General features: G+C 39.1%; 1 protein-coding gene across 2 annotated transcripts; it reads left to right on the forward strand.

Moving 5' to 3' along the window:
- Positions 1-8,902: 8,902 nt before the first annotated feature.
- Positions 8,903-17,855, forward strand: vps33a (VPS33A core subunit of CORVET and HOPS complexes). Of its 2 annotated transcripts, none has more exons than XM_027145716.2 (13): positions 8,903-9,059; positions 10,383-10,448; positions 10,912-11,039; positions 11,108-11,294; positions 12,248-12,364; positions 12,640-12,814; positions 13,671-13,864; positions 14,158-14,284; positions 14,891-14,958; positions 15,097-15,234; positions 15,341-15,478; positions 16,431-16,599; positions 17,461-17,855. In XM_027145716.2, exons 1-13 carry the CDS (start codon positions 8,958-8,960, stop codon positions 17,652-17,654), a joined length of 1,803 nt encoding a protein of 600 aa, XP_027001517.1. In that variant the 5' UTR covers positions 8,903-8,957; the 3' UTR covers positions 17,655-17,855. The 2 variants fall into 2 exon arrangements, with proteins under 2 accessions (XP_027001517.1, XP_027001518.1); XM_027145717.2 differs by having other exon boundaries at positions 16,431-16,613; positions 17,461-17,654.
- The last annotated feature ends 256 nt before the right edge of the window (positions 17,856-18,111 follow it).

Genomic DNA, 18,111 nt, shown 5'->3' on the forward strand with positions numbered 1-18,111 from the left:
GGATATCAAGCAATATCAACGAGTCTGTTTGTGCCTTCAAGAACTATCTCAGCGAAATGAAATGGCATGCCAATGATGATTTTATGCACAAAGTAAAAGCTTTCACAGAACTATTCAAGAACACTTACGACATGATTGACTGCAATAACACCATACAGCTGGATAAAAGAGTATACTCAAAAAGTCATTATGACCAAAAATGTGTGGGCTTAAATTTACTGGAAAATATATGCTCATGTTTTATGAATAATGCCTTCAATTCATGTTCTAAACATCCTACACAGTGTTGCACTTAAACTACAGCTTATTCCTTGAACTTCAACAATTCAACACGTGGTTGAAATCTCTGTAGCTTAAATTCCTTAACATGTTGTTATAAGTTTTTTAAGTAAATTATTAATTTAATTATTTATTTGTTTTTATGTCTATTCAAGACTGTAATATCTCTGTTGGAATACACAGCACAGTACAAAGACAATAATAAATATAAATGCAACAAATTCTGCATCCTGCATTCTCTGGCTCTTATTGTAAAAAATTTTTTTAATTCTCTTCAGTCTGCAGTGCAAACTTTAAGTGTTTGAAGTAGGGTGTTTTTGTTGTCTACTATAGGTTTTGTGTCCACTGAATGTCTCCATTTTGAATATCAAGAAACACTTTTTTTCTTTGTGTTCATGCATGCAAAAAAAAACTTCCACCAAAGTCACAAAGTCATACATGAAAACAGTATTTGCTATAATCACATGATCTATTATAATAACATTCTCCTCCATATATTCACATTTCCTGCCATCTACTATAGACTAGTGGACATATGCATACATTCTGCTAGCATGGTTTAGCATGGAGTCTGATTGAACACTCTCTCAACATCTGTTAGGTTAGCTAGATTCCCTCCTTTGTATCAGGTCAGTCAGCCAACCTAGTGCTGCAGTTTACTGCTTTGTTGTTTCCTCCCTCCGCATAACAGTCCTGTGGCTCTACATACTGCTAGTATGTAGAGTAACATGTACCATGCAACTGTCACATGTACTGTTCTCAATTATCTGTGTGATTATTTGTTCATGCAGCGAATATTCAGTGTAAACACTCTTGAAGCTGAAGACCAGGACCAGCAACTCGCTTGCTGTTTGGCACGGACCATCTTTAAGAGGCCATGTTTGATTTAGGCATCCCCTGCACTGACTGCTGACTGGTTTTTTAGAGATCTAATTTGTATAGTGTTCTTTTTTGGAGCAAAAAAATAAGGTTCTTAAGGTTTAGAAAAGGTTCGTTGTTTAAGTAGATCCTTTATGATAAATGGCATTTTGATATTTCATTTTTCATTAATCCCCATATTCCAAGTCACTTTGACTCGACAACAAACCAGAGTTCATGGCTGATTTCAGTTGTTTATCTTCTGTTTTGTATCTTTTGTTCTTTGCCTCTTATGTGTCATACGCAGCCACATTGCGTCTTTGTGAATAAGATTGATGATGCCTGATGTAAATTCTGTTGGGTTCCTAGCAAAAAAAGCACTATACCTCATATCCTGTCATAATGAACCCTATTCTCCATCAGATATATGAGATATGAAGAGCCTGTGTAGCTGGCAACTGAAACAAATCTACCCACAGGAAACAGCTAAGGTTTGAGAGCATTTCATTTCAAACAAACTGCATTAGAAACCTACAGAGACCCAGATATCCTTATATTCATTATACCACACCAATACATATCCTGTGTAACTAACTGAGATGGAACGGGTCAGAACAGAATTATTATTAAAAAATATAGAAAAAACATACAAAGTTTGGAAATTTAAAATGCATGGAGAAATTAGATATATAAGTTAAAAGAAAAAATGATTCAGAAATCACTGTTAATAACCTTTAGTTCAGCACTCAACACAATCATTTCACAGCACCTGATTGAGAAGCTGATCCTCCCTCTGCAACTGGATCCTAGACCTCCAGACTGGGAGACTGGTAACAGCATTTCCAGCACCACCACACTGAGCATTGGAGCCCCTCAGGGCTTCATGCTCAGCCCACTGTTTTCACTTTGATGACTGATGACTGTGTAGCAATGAACAGCTCGAACCATATCACCAAGCAATGACATGACAGTGGTGGGTCTCATCAGCAAGAAGAATGAGTCAGAATACAGAAAGGAGGTGAAACAACTAATTGCCTGGTGTAGAGTCAACAACCTGTCTCTGAAGGTTGATAAAACTAAAGAGATGGCTGTTGACCTCAGGAGAGCACAGAGCGACCACTCTTCACTGAACATCGACAGATTATCTGCAGAGATCGTCAAGAGCACCAAATTCCTTGGTGTTCATCTAATAGAGAACTTCACCTGGTCACTCAACACCAGCTCCATCACCAAGAAAGCCCAGCAGCATCGCTACTTCTTACAAATTCTGAGGGACCACTGGGAGCATCTATTTACACTTTTACAGAGGGGCCATTGAGAGCATCCTGAGCAGCTGCATCAATGTCTGCACCATCTCAGATTGGAAGACACTTCAGTGAATAGTGAAAACAGCTGAGAAGATCATTGGAGTCTCTCTGCCGTCTATCATGGACATTTAAACCACATGATGCATCTGCAAAGCCAACGGCATGGCTCTGCATACAACTCTGTGTTGTTCTATGTAGGTCTGAGTCTTTGTTCTGTGTAGCACCATGGTCCTAGAGAAACCTGTACTGTGTCAGCTATATGTGGTTGAAATGACAATAAAAGCTTCTTGACTTGACTTGACACATACTCTTTTATAGGGAAATCTATATTTACTAAGGCTAAGGAGGAAGCAGCAGTTGGCCCAGATGGTTCATAATGCAGTGTCTGATTTTAAATAAAATATGCAAAAAATATCAATAATAACATTTCACTAAAAATGTACACATTTAAAATTCGTATCAAGATCTTTGTTAATCTTCTTTATGGCAATGCCCATTGTAAAAAGTGTTAAATAATGGAATTGCATTAAAAAAACTTTAACCTTTATGTCACACCCAACATTTATTTGTTTTCAATTACTTTTTGCTTGCATTGAAAATTTGATCTTTACACAGATTTGTAACTGTCATCTGATGCCCAAATTGTTAGCTTATCTAATATAGGCAGATTTGAATGTCCATGAAATTTAAATTACTTTTATATATTTTGGGTTGATTAACATGCAGTCTTGGAATTCCAGCAGCAGCTAAGATAACTTACACCTGTTTTTATATCAATTCATTCATTTACTCATTCCTTTTTCATTCATTCATTCATTCATTCATTCATTGACTTCTCAATGGTAACCGCTCCACAGACGATGCCATTACCACAGCCCTCCACTTAGCCCTCACCCATCTGGACAATAAAGACACTTATGTACGAATGCTGTTCATAGACTTTAGTTCAGCATTCAATACAATCATCCCTCAGCACCTGATTGGGAAGCTGAGCCTGCTGGGACTAAACACCTCCCTCTGCAACTGGATCCTGGACTTCCTGACTGGGAGACCTCAGTCAGTCCGGATCGGGAACTACATCTCCAGCACCACCACACTGAACACCGGGGCTCCTCAAGGCTGTGTGCTCAGTCCACTGCTTTTCACTTTGCTGACTCACGACTGTGCAGCAATGCACAGAACGAATCATATTATTAAGTTCGCCGATGACACGACCGTGGTCGGCATACAGGGAGGAGGTGCAACAACTAACTGCCTGGTGTAGAGCCGACAACCTTTCTCTGAATGTGGACAAAACTAAAGAGATGGTTGAGGACTTCAGGAGAGCACAGAGCAAACACTCTCCGCTGGACATCGACGGATCATCTGTAGAGATCGTCAAGAGCACCAAATTTCTTGGTGCTCATCTAGCGGAGAACCTCACCTGGTCGCACAACAAAAGCACCATCACCAAGAAAGCCCAGCAGCGTCTATACTTCCTCCGAAATCTGAGAAAGGCACATCTCCCTCCCCCATCCTGACCATGTTCTACAGAGAGACCATTGAGAGCATCCTGAGCTGCTGCATCACTGTCTGGTTTGGGAACTGTACGATCTCGGATCGCAAAACCCTGCAGCGGATAGTGAGGACAGCAGAGAAGATCATTGGGGTCTCTCTTCCCTCTATCATCGACACTTACACCACACGCTGCATCCGCAAAGCCAACAGCATTGTCGATGACCCCACATACCTCTCACACCCAATCTTCACCCTCCTTCCGTCTGGAAAAAGGTACCGAAGCATTCGAGCCCTCACGACCAGATTGTGTATCAGTTTCTTCCCACAAGCCATCAGACTTCTCAATAACTGAACAGTACTATACTGAGCACAACATACACGCACATCATCTGTACGGACTGCATAGACCCTCACAAAACACACACAGTTTTGCACACTTTTCTGCTGTTTTTGCACATACTGTCCAACATTTCAGCTGTTTTTGCACATATTGTAAAATATCTCAGCCATTACACACATACTATACAATATTTCAGTCATTTGCTGTTTTTTGCACAACTCTATATATTATCCAAAGGACCTGCTGCTAAGAAACTGTGTTCATTCTAATGTTACTGCACGAAATATTGTTTGAACATTCAGTATTTACACTGGTCGGTCGGCGCTGTTTCTGTTACTGTTTATTGTCTTTTGTGTATTGCATTTTTTGTACTTTTTGTATTGTCTTGTAACTTTATGTCTGCACTTTATTTTTGTCCTGCACTGTCTTTTGTCCTGCACTGTCTTGTTTGTCTTGTCCTGCACTGTTTGCACTAGGTTGCACAGTTGCACTTTATGTGGCTAAGACTACTTACATGTCCTTAGCCCTGTCTTTGTTTTATGTAGCACCTTCATCCTGGAGAAACGTTGTCTCATTTCACTGTGTACTGCAACAGCTATATATGGTTGAAATGACAATAAAAGCTTCTTGACTCTTGACTTGACTTGAAGACTTCTGCATCCAAAGAAGGAGATTCCAGCTCATCTTTTAGGATCGACAAACCTAAAATATAAAACACTTGAATACAACAATTTTTACTAAAGCTAAATTTTACTTTTTTAAAATGGTGACTCAATCATACATTTCTTGAATAAATTTGCATAGTAAAAGTCCTAGGGAAATGTACTGTAAAAAACTTGGATTAGTTAGGGTCTAAATAGCAATAAACTTTATTATAGTAATATAATAAAATATAGTATTTTGTAACTAAGTGTTTTGAAGAAATGTGTGCATTGTGTTAATACAGGTTAAATAATTAAACACAGTTAAATGTTTGTGTTACCATTTTGTCTTATTATCTCACCATTTCTTTGACCAGTGATTATGATAGTGATTAATTAATTTTCTAAATCAAAACAGCAGATTGTGACAAATCTACACATATTCCATACATTTCATCTTCAGTAACTCCTTTATCCTGTTCAGGGTTGCAACTGATATGATGTTCTACTGTAGGTTTGAAAAAGCCCAATTCTCACCTTCTGTAACACCCGAATCAATCACACCCTCAATCCAGTTCAGTGAAGATGATTTGTGTCAGGTCTTCAAAAAGATCAAGAGAAGAAAGGCTCCAGGCCCAGACAGCATTTCACCAGCCTGTCTGAAAGCCTGTGCTGATCAGCTGGCCCCCATCTTCACGTGGATATTCAATACGTCACTGGAGCTGTGTGAAGTACCCTCATGATTCAAAGCTCCACCATCATTTCCGTCCCAAAGAAACCCAAAATCACTTAATGACTACAGACCTGTGGCTCTAACATCTGTGGTCATGAAATCATTTGAAAGACTGGTTCTGGCTTATCTGAAGTACATTACTGGACCCTTACTGGACCCTCTGCAGTTTGCCTACAGAGCAAACAGTTCTGTGAATGATGCAGTTAACATGTGACTGCATTATATTCTGCAGCATCTGGACAGACCAGGGACTTATGTGAGGATCCTGTTTGTGGACTTTAGCTCTGCTTTCAACACCATCATCCCATCACTCCTTCAGCCCAAATTAACCCAGCTCTCCGTGCCCTCCTCTGTCTGTCAGTGGATCACCAGCTTTCTCACAGACAGGCAGCAGTGCGACTTGGGAAACTCAAATCCAGCACCTGCACCATCAGCACTGGTGCCCCCCAGGGTTGTGTTCTCTCCCCACTGCTCTTCTCCCTGTACACGAATGACTGCACCACTAATGACCCATCTGTCAAGCTCCTGAAGCTTGCAGACGACACCACACTGATCGGCCTCATCCAGGATGGTGACTAGTCTGCTTACAGACTGGAAGTTGAGCGGCTGTCTGTCTGGTGCAGCCTTAACAACCTGGAGCTGAACACGCTCAAGACAGTGGAGATGATAGTGGACTTCAGGAGAAACCCCCCCCTGCTCTCCCCCCACTTACCATCATGGACAGCATTGTGACAGCAGTGGAGTCATTCAGATTCCTGGGAACCACAATCTCCCAGGACCTGAAGTGGGACATTCACATTGACTCCATTGTGAAAAAGGCTCAGCAGAGGTTGTACTTCTTTCATCAGCTGAGGAAGTTCAACCTGCCACAGGATCTGCTGAAACAGTTTTACACTGCAATCATTGAATCCATCCTCTGCACCTCAGTGACTGTTTGGTTCAGCTCAGCTACTCAATCCAACCTCAGGAGACTACAGAGGGTAGTCCGGACTTCTGCGCGAATCATTTGCACAACTCTCCCCACTCTTCAAGACCTGTACTTCTCCAGAGTGAGCAAAAGGGCAAAGTCAATCACTCAGGACCCCTCACATCCAGCACACTCCCTCTTTGAACTGTTGCCATCTGGCCGACGCTACAGAGCCCCGAGCACCAGAACGACCAGACATAGGAACAGTTTCTTCCCTCAAGCAATCCACCTGATGAACAATTAACAGCATGGAATACTGTTTACTTCAGTTGCCTGGCAATAAAGCTGATTCTGATTCTGATTCTGAGTACACAAAAGGCTTATTTCTCTCAAATATTGTTCTCAAATCTGTCTAAATCTGTGTTAGTGAGCACTTCACCTTTGCCGAGATAATCCATCCACCTCACAGTGTGGCAGATCAAGATGCTGATTAGAAAGCATAATTATTGCACAGATGTGCCTTAGTCTGGCCACAATAAAAGGACACTAAAATATTCAGTTTTACTGTATTGGGTGGTCCGGAAACCAGTCAATATCTCGTGTGACCACCACTTGCCTCACTAAGTGCAACACAACTCCTTCAAAAAGAGTTGATCAGGTTGTTGATTGTGGCCTGTGGAATGTTGGTCCACTCCTCTTCAATGGCTGTTCAAAGTTGCTGCATATCAGCAGGAACTGGAACATGCTGTTGTATGTGCTGATCCAGAGCATCCCAAACATGCTCAATGGATGACATGTCCAGAGAGTATGCTGGCCATGCGAGAACTGGGATGTTTACAGCTTCCAGGAATTGTTTACAGATCCTTGCAACATGGGGCCGTGCATTATCATGCTGCAACATGAGGTGATGGTCGTGGGTGAATGGCACAACAATGGGCCTCAGGATCTTGTTACGGTATCTCTGTGCGTTCAAAATGCCATTAATAAAATGCACCTGTGTTTGTTGTCCATAACATACGCCTGCCCATACCATAAACCCACCGCCACCATGGGCCACTTGATCCACAACGTTGACATCAGCAAACCGCTCAGCCACACGATGCCATACAAACTGTCTGCCATCTGCCCTGTACAGTGAAAACCATGAAGAGAACACCTCTCCAATATGCAAGACGCAATCGAATGTGAGGTTTCTAACAGTTTGTGCAGAAATTCTTTGGTTATGCCAACCGGTTGCAAACACCCAAACTATATTTCTTGAAAAAATGAAAAGCAAAGCCTTTTTTGCATTGCTATATGACTTGATATGTTCTATGAAAATTATCAGCTGTCTCTTTTTACAGAATTAGATGAGGACTTTGTGACACTAAATCCAGGTTGCACAGCATTTCACTTCCAGCAGTGTGTTGTTCCAAGTCCCAGACTGAAATACAATCACTGTCCAGTCAGTAAGCTTTATCCATGAATGTGGCTTTAATCTGAGAAGAGGCAAGTATACTACAAGACTCTTCTCTGTTCTGGCACCAAGGTGGTGGAATGAACTTCCCCTAGAGGTCCGGACAGCTGAGTCACTGGCTATTTTCAAGAGGCGGTTGAAGACCTACTTATTCAGGAAACATTTCAACTAGCACTTCTTTCCCTATCTTTTGCATTTAAAAAACAAAAAAACAAAAACAACAAAAAAAAAACCTTTGACACTTTTTCATTGTAACTTTGAACAAATGTTTTAAACTCATGGTATCTTAAGTATGTAACCTAGTGAACCAGCATTAATGTATTCAATGTTAGAGATTTAAGCACTTATGTACGTCGCTCTGGATAAGGGCATCTGCCAAATGCTGTAAATGTAAATGTAAATGTAAGAGGAGACGGAGATTAGAGCATAATTTTCCATGAGACACTGTTCAAGAAACATTAATTTATCATGTTTACATTACAGTACAATTAACCTCTTTCTACATGCAGCACAGCTTGCTAGGAGGTTTCAGTGAAAGGGCATGGTCAGTCATGATGGAGCAGAGAGGATTACGGGCCTTGAACAACAGTCCTTCACTTGGCAGTTCTGGGTCTTGAATACTCAACCTTCTGATCATTTTTTTATTCTCTCAAATATTTCTTTATTCCTGCTGTTTTGATTATTAATCCTTACTCATAACATCATTCAGAATGATCTCTAAAACATGATAAAAGGCTTATATGACTAAACCGACATGTTTCAAAGACCTGGGAAATATGTCGTAAGCCTGTGTAAAACAGAGTCACAGCGCCACCTACAGGTCACATAAAGAAATGTAGTGAAGTGCGCATGTGCAGAAAGGAAAGCCGTCAATTTGCCAAAGCACGAAACCACGTGACATGACTTGCCTCACGTGATTGTACTGTTTACCGTGTAAATATGGCTTCTCACTTGTCTTATGGCCGAGTCAATCTTAATATATTGAGGGAAGCTGCAAGGAAGGAGCTTCGCGAGTTTCTGGACAAATGCGCAGGAAGCAAGGTTTTACCTTATTTCCCCTGTTGGTTGTTCTGTTTACACGGTGTTAATATGAAGTGTTTGTATAATGTCTCAGCGCTTAGTTTTTACTTCCTCTCGGCTTGATTTCTGTGTTTATTTCACTCTGGATCACTGCTTGTCGCTTTTAAGATAAGATTCCATGTTAGACTACACCATTTATACTGGGACACATTATTACAATTATAAAGAGAATTTTATCTAGAAATGATGATGATGATGAGGAGGAGGAGGACTGGTCATATACAAGATCTCCAAAACAAAAAAATAAAAATAGGACCTAAACCTGAGCAATATTCTGTTGTATTCTTTACATGAATTGAAAATGTTGGGTCTTTATCCTTATTAAGATATAATAACAAATTCCAGACAAACGTTTTTAGATTTAGCTGATTCACAGGAATACATGTAATTTTATGCTCTGTGAAAAGCTGTCAGATGCTGCTGAGGTAATAGAGTTTCGACTAAACGTGAGTTTTTCTTTCAATTCAGTAAACATATATTTGCCAATTGAATAATTTTTTTATTAAGGCCAATTTTTTTATCAGTGTAACAGAATGACATAGTTTAACAACCTTAGTGGTAAAAACAGTCTGTCTGCCTAAAGCTGTCTATAAATCCTCTCTAACGCTTTGAATATAAGTGCTGTCATATCGTCATCAAAACTGAAAATACAAATATTCAGATGACAAACTAAAGATGGGAATTTTTGTCAACAGAAAACAGCTCAATGAATGAATGTTTCTTCCCTGATGCTTGCATGAAAAGAGATTAGTGGAGTGAAGACACAACGAGGAGAGATGAGATTAATGCCTTTAAATGGATGATGCTGATGATAAAACTTACAGCTCATTTCCCATTAAACTTTTCATTTGTAATCCTTGTAAAAGTATCAGTAAGTGTTATTTTCATGTAGATTAGCTTACAAATGCTGTAATGAGGTAGATGGGCCTTTTGCTTGCTGAGAGCAATACTATTAAAATGAAGTTAAGATTATCTTGAGATAAAATATATTAGATTAAATGCTAATTAAATCAATAAGTCACAGCTTTTTTTAGACAATCAGTGTGTTGGTGCCTTTTAGCTGAATTGTAAGGGAAATTTGAATGCAGTTTCTCTGTTTTCATTTCAATCAAAATCATATTATATTAAAATAATAACATGAAAGCAGATACTGTGTAAGTAACTTATTATAATAACTCTGCACATCACTGGTCTAATCTAAAAGCATGTGACTGTATAAACCTGCATGTTTGCTTCACTAAAGGTTAAAACATGCTGTTTTAATTATGAACCGTTTCTCTTTAGGCCATTGTATGGGACGAGTACCTCACCGGACCGTTTGGATTAATAGCTCAGTATTCGTTGCTGAAGGTAAGAAAATAATGTTTTTGAACGTAGTGTTTATGTTGTGAAGTCTGTATAAATGGAGAACTTTCCATAAATACAGGTATGTCTAATTTTTAAAAAAGATATACTTTTTAATATGGATATTCATGTGTACGTATAATGTGCCTGCTAGGTTTAAGGCTTCCTCCATTGTTTACTGTTTCTGTCTCAGAAAGGCAAAGAATATCTAATCAAAACTAGAGTCGTATACAGCTTCATGGTCTTGCTTAGCTTTTCTTATGTTAAACTTCACAGGTTGCAGCGTATATTGTTTTGTTCGTGACGTAACAAAAACAATTTCTCTGTCCCACTGTTTTTAATTCTGCTCTCTTCACAGTTTGGTGATTTCTGTACTCTCGATTTAGCTAAATAACAAGCTAGAATTGAGCTAATCTGTGGAGGGGACATTTAAACGTTACTGTATAAAATAGATCTTCTGTATTTCAAGGAACATGAAGTGGAAAAGATGTTTACACTCAAAGCAGGACATGTGCCACCAGCAGATGTCAAAAGTGTCATCTTCTTTGTACGTCCAAAGCTGGAGTTGATGGACATTATTGCAGAGAATGTAATGAGGTTAGTCTCTCTCTCTCTCTCTCTCTATTTGTACATAAAGCAAACTTTCATACTTGTCTTTCATACAGTGAGGACAAGTTGCAGCCACAGCGTGAGTTCCACATACTGTTTGTACCTCGGCGCAGTCTGCTGTGTGAGCAGCGCCTAAAGGAGCAAGGCATCCTGAATGCCTTCACTAACATCGATGAGTACATTCTAGACCTCATCCCTTATGATGGAGACCTGCTGTCCATGGAATCAGAAAGTGCATTCAGGGTAAGTGGAAGGGTTCACCAAGGCAGAAACTATATGCTGTGTTAAGAATATCAGCTACACCTAGAAAATTTGACCAGTTACTGCACAAACCAGGAGTGGCACAAAATATTTCAGCTTCACAGAGTACTTAAAACATCCCAGTGTTTAGCAGCTCCAGATTTCTAAATCAGCTTGGCTTGGCCATGCAACTTGGTCAAGCTTGTGATTGCATCAGTCTATGGCACTAGTCATATGTATTAATGTGAAGCACAAAAAGCACTTCAGATGTTCTAATTGTTTATAGCAATAAACAAATTATTAATAGTTGAACAAAAAAAGGAAGCAGTTTGCTTTCAGTCTTATCTGGGCCTTATATAGACGAGGAGTTGCATGTAATTTGTCTTTTTTAGTTACAAAAAAAAGAGAGATTTGTATAAACCATGTATCTTACGACTATGGATTACCTATTATGCCCTGAATCATCATAATCCATACAATAAGCAGTTGTTTTGAACGGTAGATTATTTTTGGATATGGGACCGTACCAACACAGAAGGATAAAACTTTTGTTTTTCTTTAACATTTTAATGTTATTTAGAGAGCTGTTTCTGCAGATTTTTGAATAAAGGTTTGTGGCAATAATTATATACTATATATACTGGTTTCCATACAATTGTTTATATTTTGGTCTCACACAAAAAAAAAACAGCTCTAAAGGACAGACATGTGCTTTGTATTCCACATGAAGCTTTTCATACGTATACTGTACACGGCCTTGAGTGTTTTTGGCTTTTATCCATCATTATATCAATATAGAATATTCTACCGTTATTTTGATGTTCATGTTAATTCATTCATAGAAGAAGAATCTCTGCTTTTTCCTTTTTTCCCCAAGTGAATTTGAAAACACTTGGCATGGAAGCATTCTTTACGTTCTATTTCTCCTTTGTCATCAGCTGTTTTGTTATATGCAGGAATGTTATCTTGAGAATGACCAGACGAGCCTGTATCACACTGCTAAGGGTTTGATGACTCTGCAGGCACTGTATGGAACCATCCCGCAGATCTTTGGCAAAGGAGAATGTGCAAGGGTGAGAGCACCAACACTGTTTTTGCCCCTTTAGGTTGCTGATTATTTCTACATGTAGTCATCCAGTCCAATCCAGTCTGTTTCAAATGTTTATTCGTTTCAGAGAACCACTTTTGGCACTACTAACAAAACCTAACACTAAATCCAACATGTATTTCCAATGCTACAAATTTAAAAAGCAATATTTGCAATACAAATCACAACTTCATGGGCCTGTCTCAGTGGCAGTTTGACTAGCACCATCTTAAATACATTTATCTTTTTTTATTCCTGCAGCATGTAGCGAATATGATGCTGCGGATGAAGCGGGAGTTTGCTGGCAGTCAGAATCAAATCCTGCCAGTGTTTGATACGCTCTTGTTATTGGACCGAAACGTGGACCTTCTCACACCGCTAGCCACACAGCTCACCTATGAAGGCCTCATCGATGAGATCTACGGCATTACTAACGGTATTCCATTCATCCATCCATCGTATGTGTGCCAGCCTTGTACACAGTGTTGGAGTGATTTTTGTCCCGTTCCTTTTGTCACACTTGCTCCAGGTCCTTGGGTAATGCTTGTTGGACTTCAAGTATTGCCACAGATTTTCGAAGGAACTGAGATCAGATTTAACCTTTTATTCTTGAGCCACACTCATCTTGCTGTGGCTTCGTGGATCACTATCCTGCTTGAAAGATTCATTTTCCTGCCAAGCTTCAGTTTTTTAGTAAACTCTAGAAGGTTCTCCTGCAGCATCTTTCCTAGATTTTTTGCATTCTACCTTCTATTCTAACAAGATGTCCGGCTCCTTCTGATGAGAAGCATGCCGCCACCACCATGCTTCACTGTAAGGGTGATGTATTTAGGTTGATGTTTTAGGTTTGAATTTTGGTGAAAAAACACTATCTTGGTCTCATCTGACCACAAAACCACATAATTTCAACCAAACTTTCCCCACATATTCACAGTTTCTTTCATCATGGCACAGGGGGTAAATACTTATGCAAGCAACATTTCATTTTTCTTCATAAATCCAATGTCAACTTGCAATAACTGAGTTTGAGCATTTTGAAATATAATATCTTTCAGAGTATTAAATGATGAGGTGAAGATCTTAATGAAGTTTCTCTAATGAAGTTCTAACATGTTCCTCTATGATATATTAAGTCTTTTGGGAATTTTTCTGATGTGTTTGATATGTAATTTCTTACATATCAAACAAAGAAATTTCACTGTACCTTTTGTAATTGATTCAATGAATCTTCAAGTAATGCTTTTTTAAGATTCTGATTAACATGATAACTTTTCAAAGCTTTGTTTCTACAGGTTATGTGAAGCTTCCCCCTGAGAAATTTGCCCAGAAGAAGGCAGGTGAAGGAGGTAAAGATCTGCCCACGGAGCCCAAGAAGTTACAGCTCAACTCTGCTGAGGAGCTCTATGCTGAAATTCGTGACAAGAACTTTAACGCTGTAGGAGCAGCACTCAGCAAGAAAGCCAAGATCATCTCTGCCGCATTTGAAGTTTGTGTCTCAGATTTTAAACTACTGTGCCAAACATTGGAGATGTGTTTCTTTCACAGAACACTACCATTTAAACCTGTTGATGGGTTGTGTAGTTAGAGATGCGAAATTTGTCTATGGCACGTCACATTAACTCTTGTGAAAGTAGGTGGTTCCGGGCCATGTGTATTGACAAAATATTTCAATTTAACATCAAAAACTAAACTTATCCAAATTCTGATCCATCTCTTTGTGCAATGCTTTGATTACAGTAGAGGAGGAAAACACATTGTCTAATTATTTATTTTTTTTAGGAGCGCCACAATGCGAAGACTGTTGGGGAGATTAAACAGTTTGTATCCCAGCTGCCTCACATGCAGGCCGCTCGCACCTCGCTGGCCAACCACACGTCCATTGCTGAGCTCATCAAGGACATCACCAGTGTGTTCAAACTCTTCTCTTTTTTTTCTTCACATTCTGTGTGCCACAGATTAGTTTTTCTCATTATTGATTGCATGTTGTCTACAATTACACTGTGAAAAACTTTGGCCAGATTTTACCATTGTAGAGAAAATTTGAACAAGATTTCTTTGGTCCTCAGCGTTGGGGAAAACTGTCTGATTAAAGTATCTAAAAAAAGTTGATGCTTATTCTGAAACTCCGTGTGACATGAAACATAAAGGAAACCTCTTAATGGACAGAAAAAAGAATCTTTCAACAACATTTCTTTTTACCTGGGCTGCAGTTGACTGATGCAGAATGTAACCTTTTTTTTAATATCATTAGTCTCTGGTTAAAGGATGTTCACCGTATAATCTGACATGGAAAATGAACATATTATCTCACAGACTGTTAAATGTTTTAGACAAGATTTGAATATGATCTTAATCTCATACAGTGTGACAAGTAGTAATCTTAAAAGACTGCTCAAATCACATAGTGTAATTATATCAGATTAACAAATTAAGATATACTGGGAGAGATTCTAGGACTTTATGATTTTAAGTCCAAACTTTTTTTTAAGTCTTCTGATCTTCTCTCTTCCAGCCTCAGAAGTTTTTTTTGATAACTTGACAGTGGAGCAAGAGTTTATGACCGGAGTGGATACAGACAAGGTGAAGTTCACTCTGTAAACAAGTCTTTTTTTTTTTCATGCTGTAATTAAAATTTTATCTTTCCAAAAAAAAAAAAAAAAAGATAAATAAAGAGTTGATAAAATTGAAGTAATTGTTTTCTAATTTTTGTTTGTGCAGATTAACACTTACATAGAGGACTGCATAGCACAGAAGGACCCACTTATCAAGATCCTCCGGCTGGTCTGCATGCAGTCCATCTGCAATAACGGCCTTAAACAGAAAGTTCTTGATTTTTACAAGAGAGAAATCCTGCAGGTTTTAATCTCGCACTCGTAACTAGTCATTGTTGTTTGTTTTTACCAATTCCCGTTCTCAACGTTCGACAAATATTCAGCAAATATCTATTGTGTGTGTATTGTAGATTTACGGATACGAGCACATTCTGACCCTCAACAACTTGGAAAAGGTTGGCTTACTCAAATCTCAGATCACCACGAGGAACAATTATCCCACCATCAGGAAAACACTCAAGCTCTGGATGGAGGATGCGAACGAACAGGTCGGTCTGAGCGGAAATGGAGAAAGATGCAAACTAGAAATAGGCTGAGAATGAGTATGTGCACACAGTCAATTAGTCGATTAATCCATTCAGTAGCTGAATGTATGGGGAGAAATTAAACAATAAAGAAGGCAAGATAAATATCCTGTATTGGTGTGAAAAATATTTCAAACTAGATAAAGAAAAAACTCTAAACTCAAAGCTTTAATGGACCATTAACACTTTTATGTCACTTTGATGTGAGAAATCCTCCTTGAAGAAAATTCCTCCTGCATTTATATTTATTCATCTTCAACACTGAATAAAATCCCAGCACCGTTGCATTCTCTGAGCCACAGGCATCACGTCACTATCCAGTTCCACTTGTGGTTTAGAGGCAAATCAGTAGCACATACCAACTTAAAATGCTACTGAGGTAAGAGGCTGAAAATGGCTGGGAAAACCCCCCAAAAACCCCAAAATCCGAATTTCAGAATTCAAGATTTCAGCTTTTCACAAGTGCCTTTTAAGAATTGGTGTGTCCAGGTTTGTTGCTAGCATTTGATCACCATTACAAGAATTTTATAAAAGTACTTCAGTATCTTTAGGGTGGTTCTTGGGCCCTGGAGCCTAAAACAAGCCCTGAAGACAGAAATGGCATTTGTATTTGTCATTTGTCTTTACTGTATCAAAACATCCTGGTCCAAGTCCCCAGATTGCAATGGAAACCCTGACCAGTGTGACCTTGTCCAGGATAAAAGATGAATTAAATTAATATCCTTTAAAGGTATTAATTGATGAATGGTAACAATGAAGAGATTGAAATAAAATATTATCGTCATTAGATCTTGATCTGTAGTGATAAAAATTTATTAATAGTGTGGCAATCACACACTGTTTTCCTTGTATAAATGACACCATTTTATATTTTACTAAAAAAAATGTTAATTCTGTCTTTCTTTTTTTTTGTCAGAACCCCAATGACATCTCCTATGTGTATAGTGGTTATGCTCCTCTCAGTGTGAGGCTGACTCAGGTTCTGGCTCGGCCAGGCTGGAGGAGCATTGAGGAGGTGCTGAAAATGCTGCCTGGGCCACACTTTGAGGAGAGACAACAGCTTCCCCCTGGTCTCCATAAGAAACGTAAGTGTAAGGAGGTAGGACATTGATGCATAATATATTACAAAACAAACAGACAACAAAACACACACAGTCTCACACACACACACACCAGGGCTAGCACATATTTAGCAAATTAGTTTTGTCGCAGGATTAGGAGTAAGATATCAAATTGCTATTTTTCTAAATTTAAACTCTCTTCTTTTCATTAAATTATTTGATCTCGGTTCCTGTGAGTAAGGACGTAATGCCAGTCTCACGTCCGTTCACTTTTTTAAACATGGGCAAAGACTATCACTGAAAACACATGTCGAGGAAGACTAATGTGCAAATTGTGTCTTCGGTTTTAAAAGGACACTTTGTGACAGTTTTATTGCACGCTAATGCTGAGCTAACACACGGTGGCTGAAGATAAGAGATGCTTTTGTCTTTCACGTGTTTTGTTGGTCCTCTGTGTTTGTACATGACTGGGAGTCTTGACACATAAGAACTATATTTAAACCATTCCCTTAATATATAGGCTAATGGAATAGGTGGCTTGTTGGGTCTATTTAAGTTTTAAGTTATACGAGTGTTATAAAGTTTGCATGTTGGTTCTTGCCCTGTACTGTTGGCAGAAAGGCGCTAATTGGAAAACTACTGCAAACTCTACAGCCGCAGCACTCTTTGTGCATTGCTTGGGTTTGTAGGGACTTCACTTTAACAATTTCTACTCAATGCACTTGAAAATAGAAAATAGAAAATCTCAGACCCCTGTTTGGATTTATTGAATGCTTGTGAAACTTGTTCAGAATGTGCAAATGATCCAAAAGGCAGATATGAAAACGATTCATCGAGCTGCTGTGTTTTATGTATAGAGTAAGTGTGTTCTCTTTGACCTCACAGGTCAGCAGGGAGAGAACAGGACAACGCTGGTGTTCTTCCTTGGGGGTGTGACGTATGCGGAAATCGCTGCACTCCGCTTTCTGTCTCAGATGGAAGACGGTGGGACAGAGTACATCATCGCCACTACCAAACTCATCAACGGCACCAGCTGGATAAAATCTCTAATGGACCGTCCTGAAGCACACATACCCTGAGAATGTCCCATGAGCATTTTAGAGCATGTGCTTATTTCTCCTGTATCCAGAAGTACAAATGCAACGGCTTTAAGTCATTAAGTGTTCTCTTTGCAAGTAACCAACTGCAAATCCCTGTGCACCCATATTAAAAAAACTCTTAGTAACCATCGCTGAAATTGTAAGAACACTGATCCCTTGATTAAAAAAATCCACAAGTGAGGAAGTTATTTTCCTGACATCTTTTGTTCTTAATATTCCTTCTATATGAACTCCTCTAAAGAGGAAATGAGGAGTTTAAAACTATACAGATTAAAATAGAATGGGGGTAATGGTGTATGCATTACACCGTGCGTGTAGCATTGCCACTTTTCCTGATGCAGTCCTGTTGTGGGGAGTTTCTCTTGTGCTCCCTGTTTCCATGTGGGTTTCCTCTGGGTTCTCTGGTTTCCTCCTGAAAAAATAACAGTAGGTGGGT

This window comes from Tachysurus fulvidraco, chromosome 9, assembly GCF_022655615.1.
Source record: "Tachysurus fulvidraco isolate hzauxx_2018 chromosome 9, HZAU_PFXX_2.0, whole genome shotgun sequence".
Lineage (NCBI taxonomy): Eukaryota > Metazoa > Chordata > Actinopteri > Siluriformes > Bagridae > Tachysurus > Tachysurus fulvidraco.

Bases quoted from the DNA above. Each gene is read 5' to 3' on its own strand.
- vps33a (XM_027145716.2), top strand. From the start codon at position 8,958: ATGGCTTCTCACTTGTCTTATGGCCGAGTCAATCTTAATATATTGAGG. The intron at 12,365-12,639 runs GTGAGAGCACCA...TTATTCCTGCAG, and splicing joins GCAAAGGAGAATGTGCAAGG to CATGTAGCGAATATGATGCT. The intron at 16,600-17,460 runs GTAAGTGTAAGG...TTGACCTCACAG, and splicing joins CCCTGGTCTCCATAAGAAAC to GTCAGCAGGGAGAGAACAGG.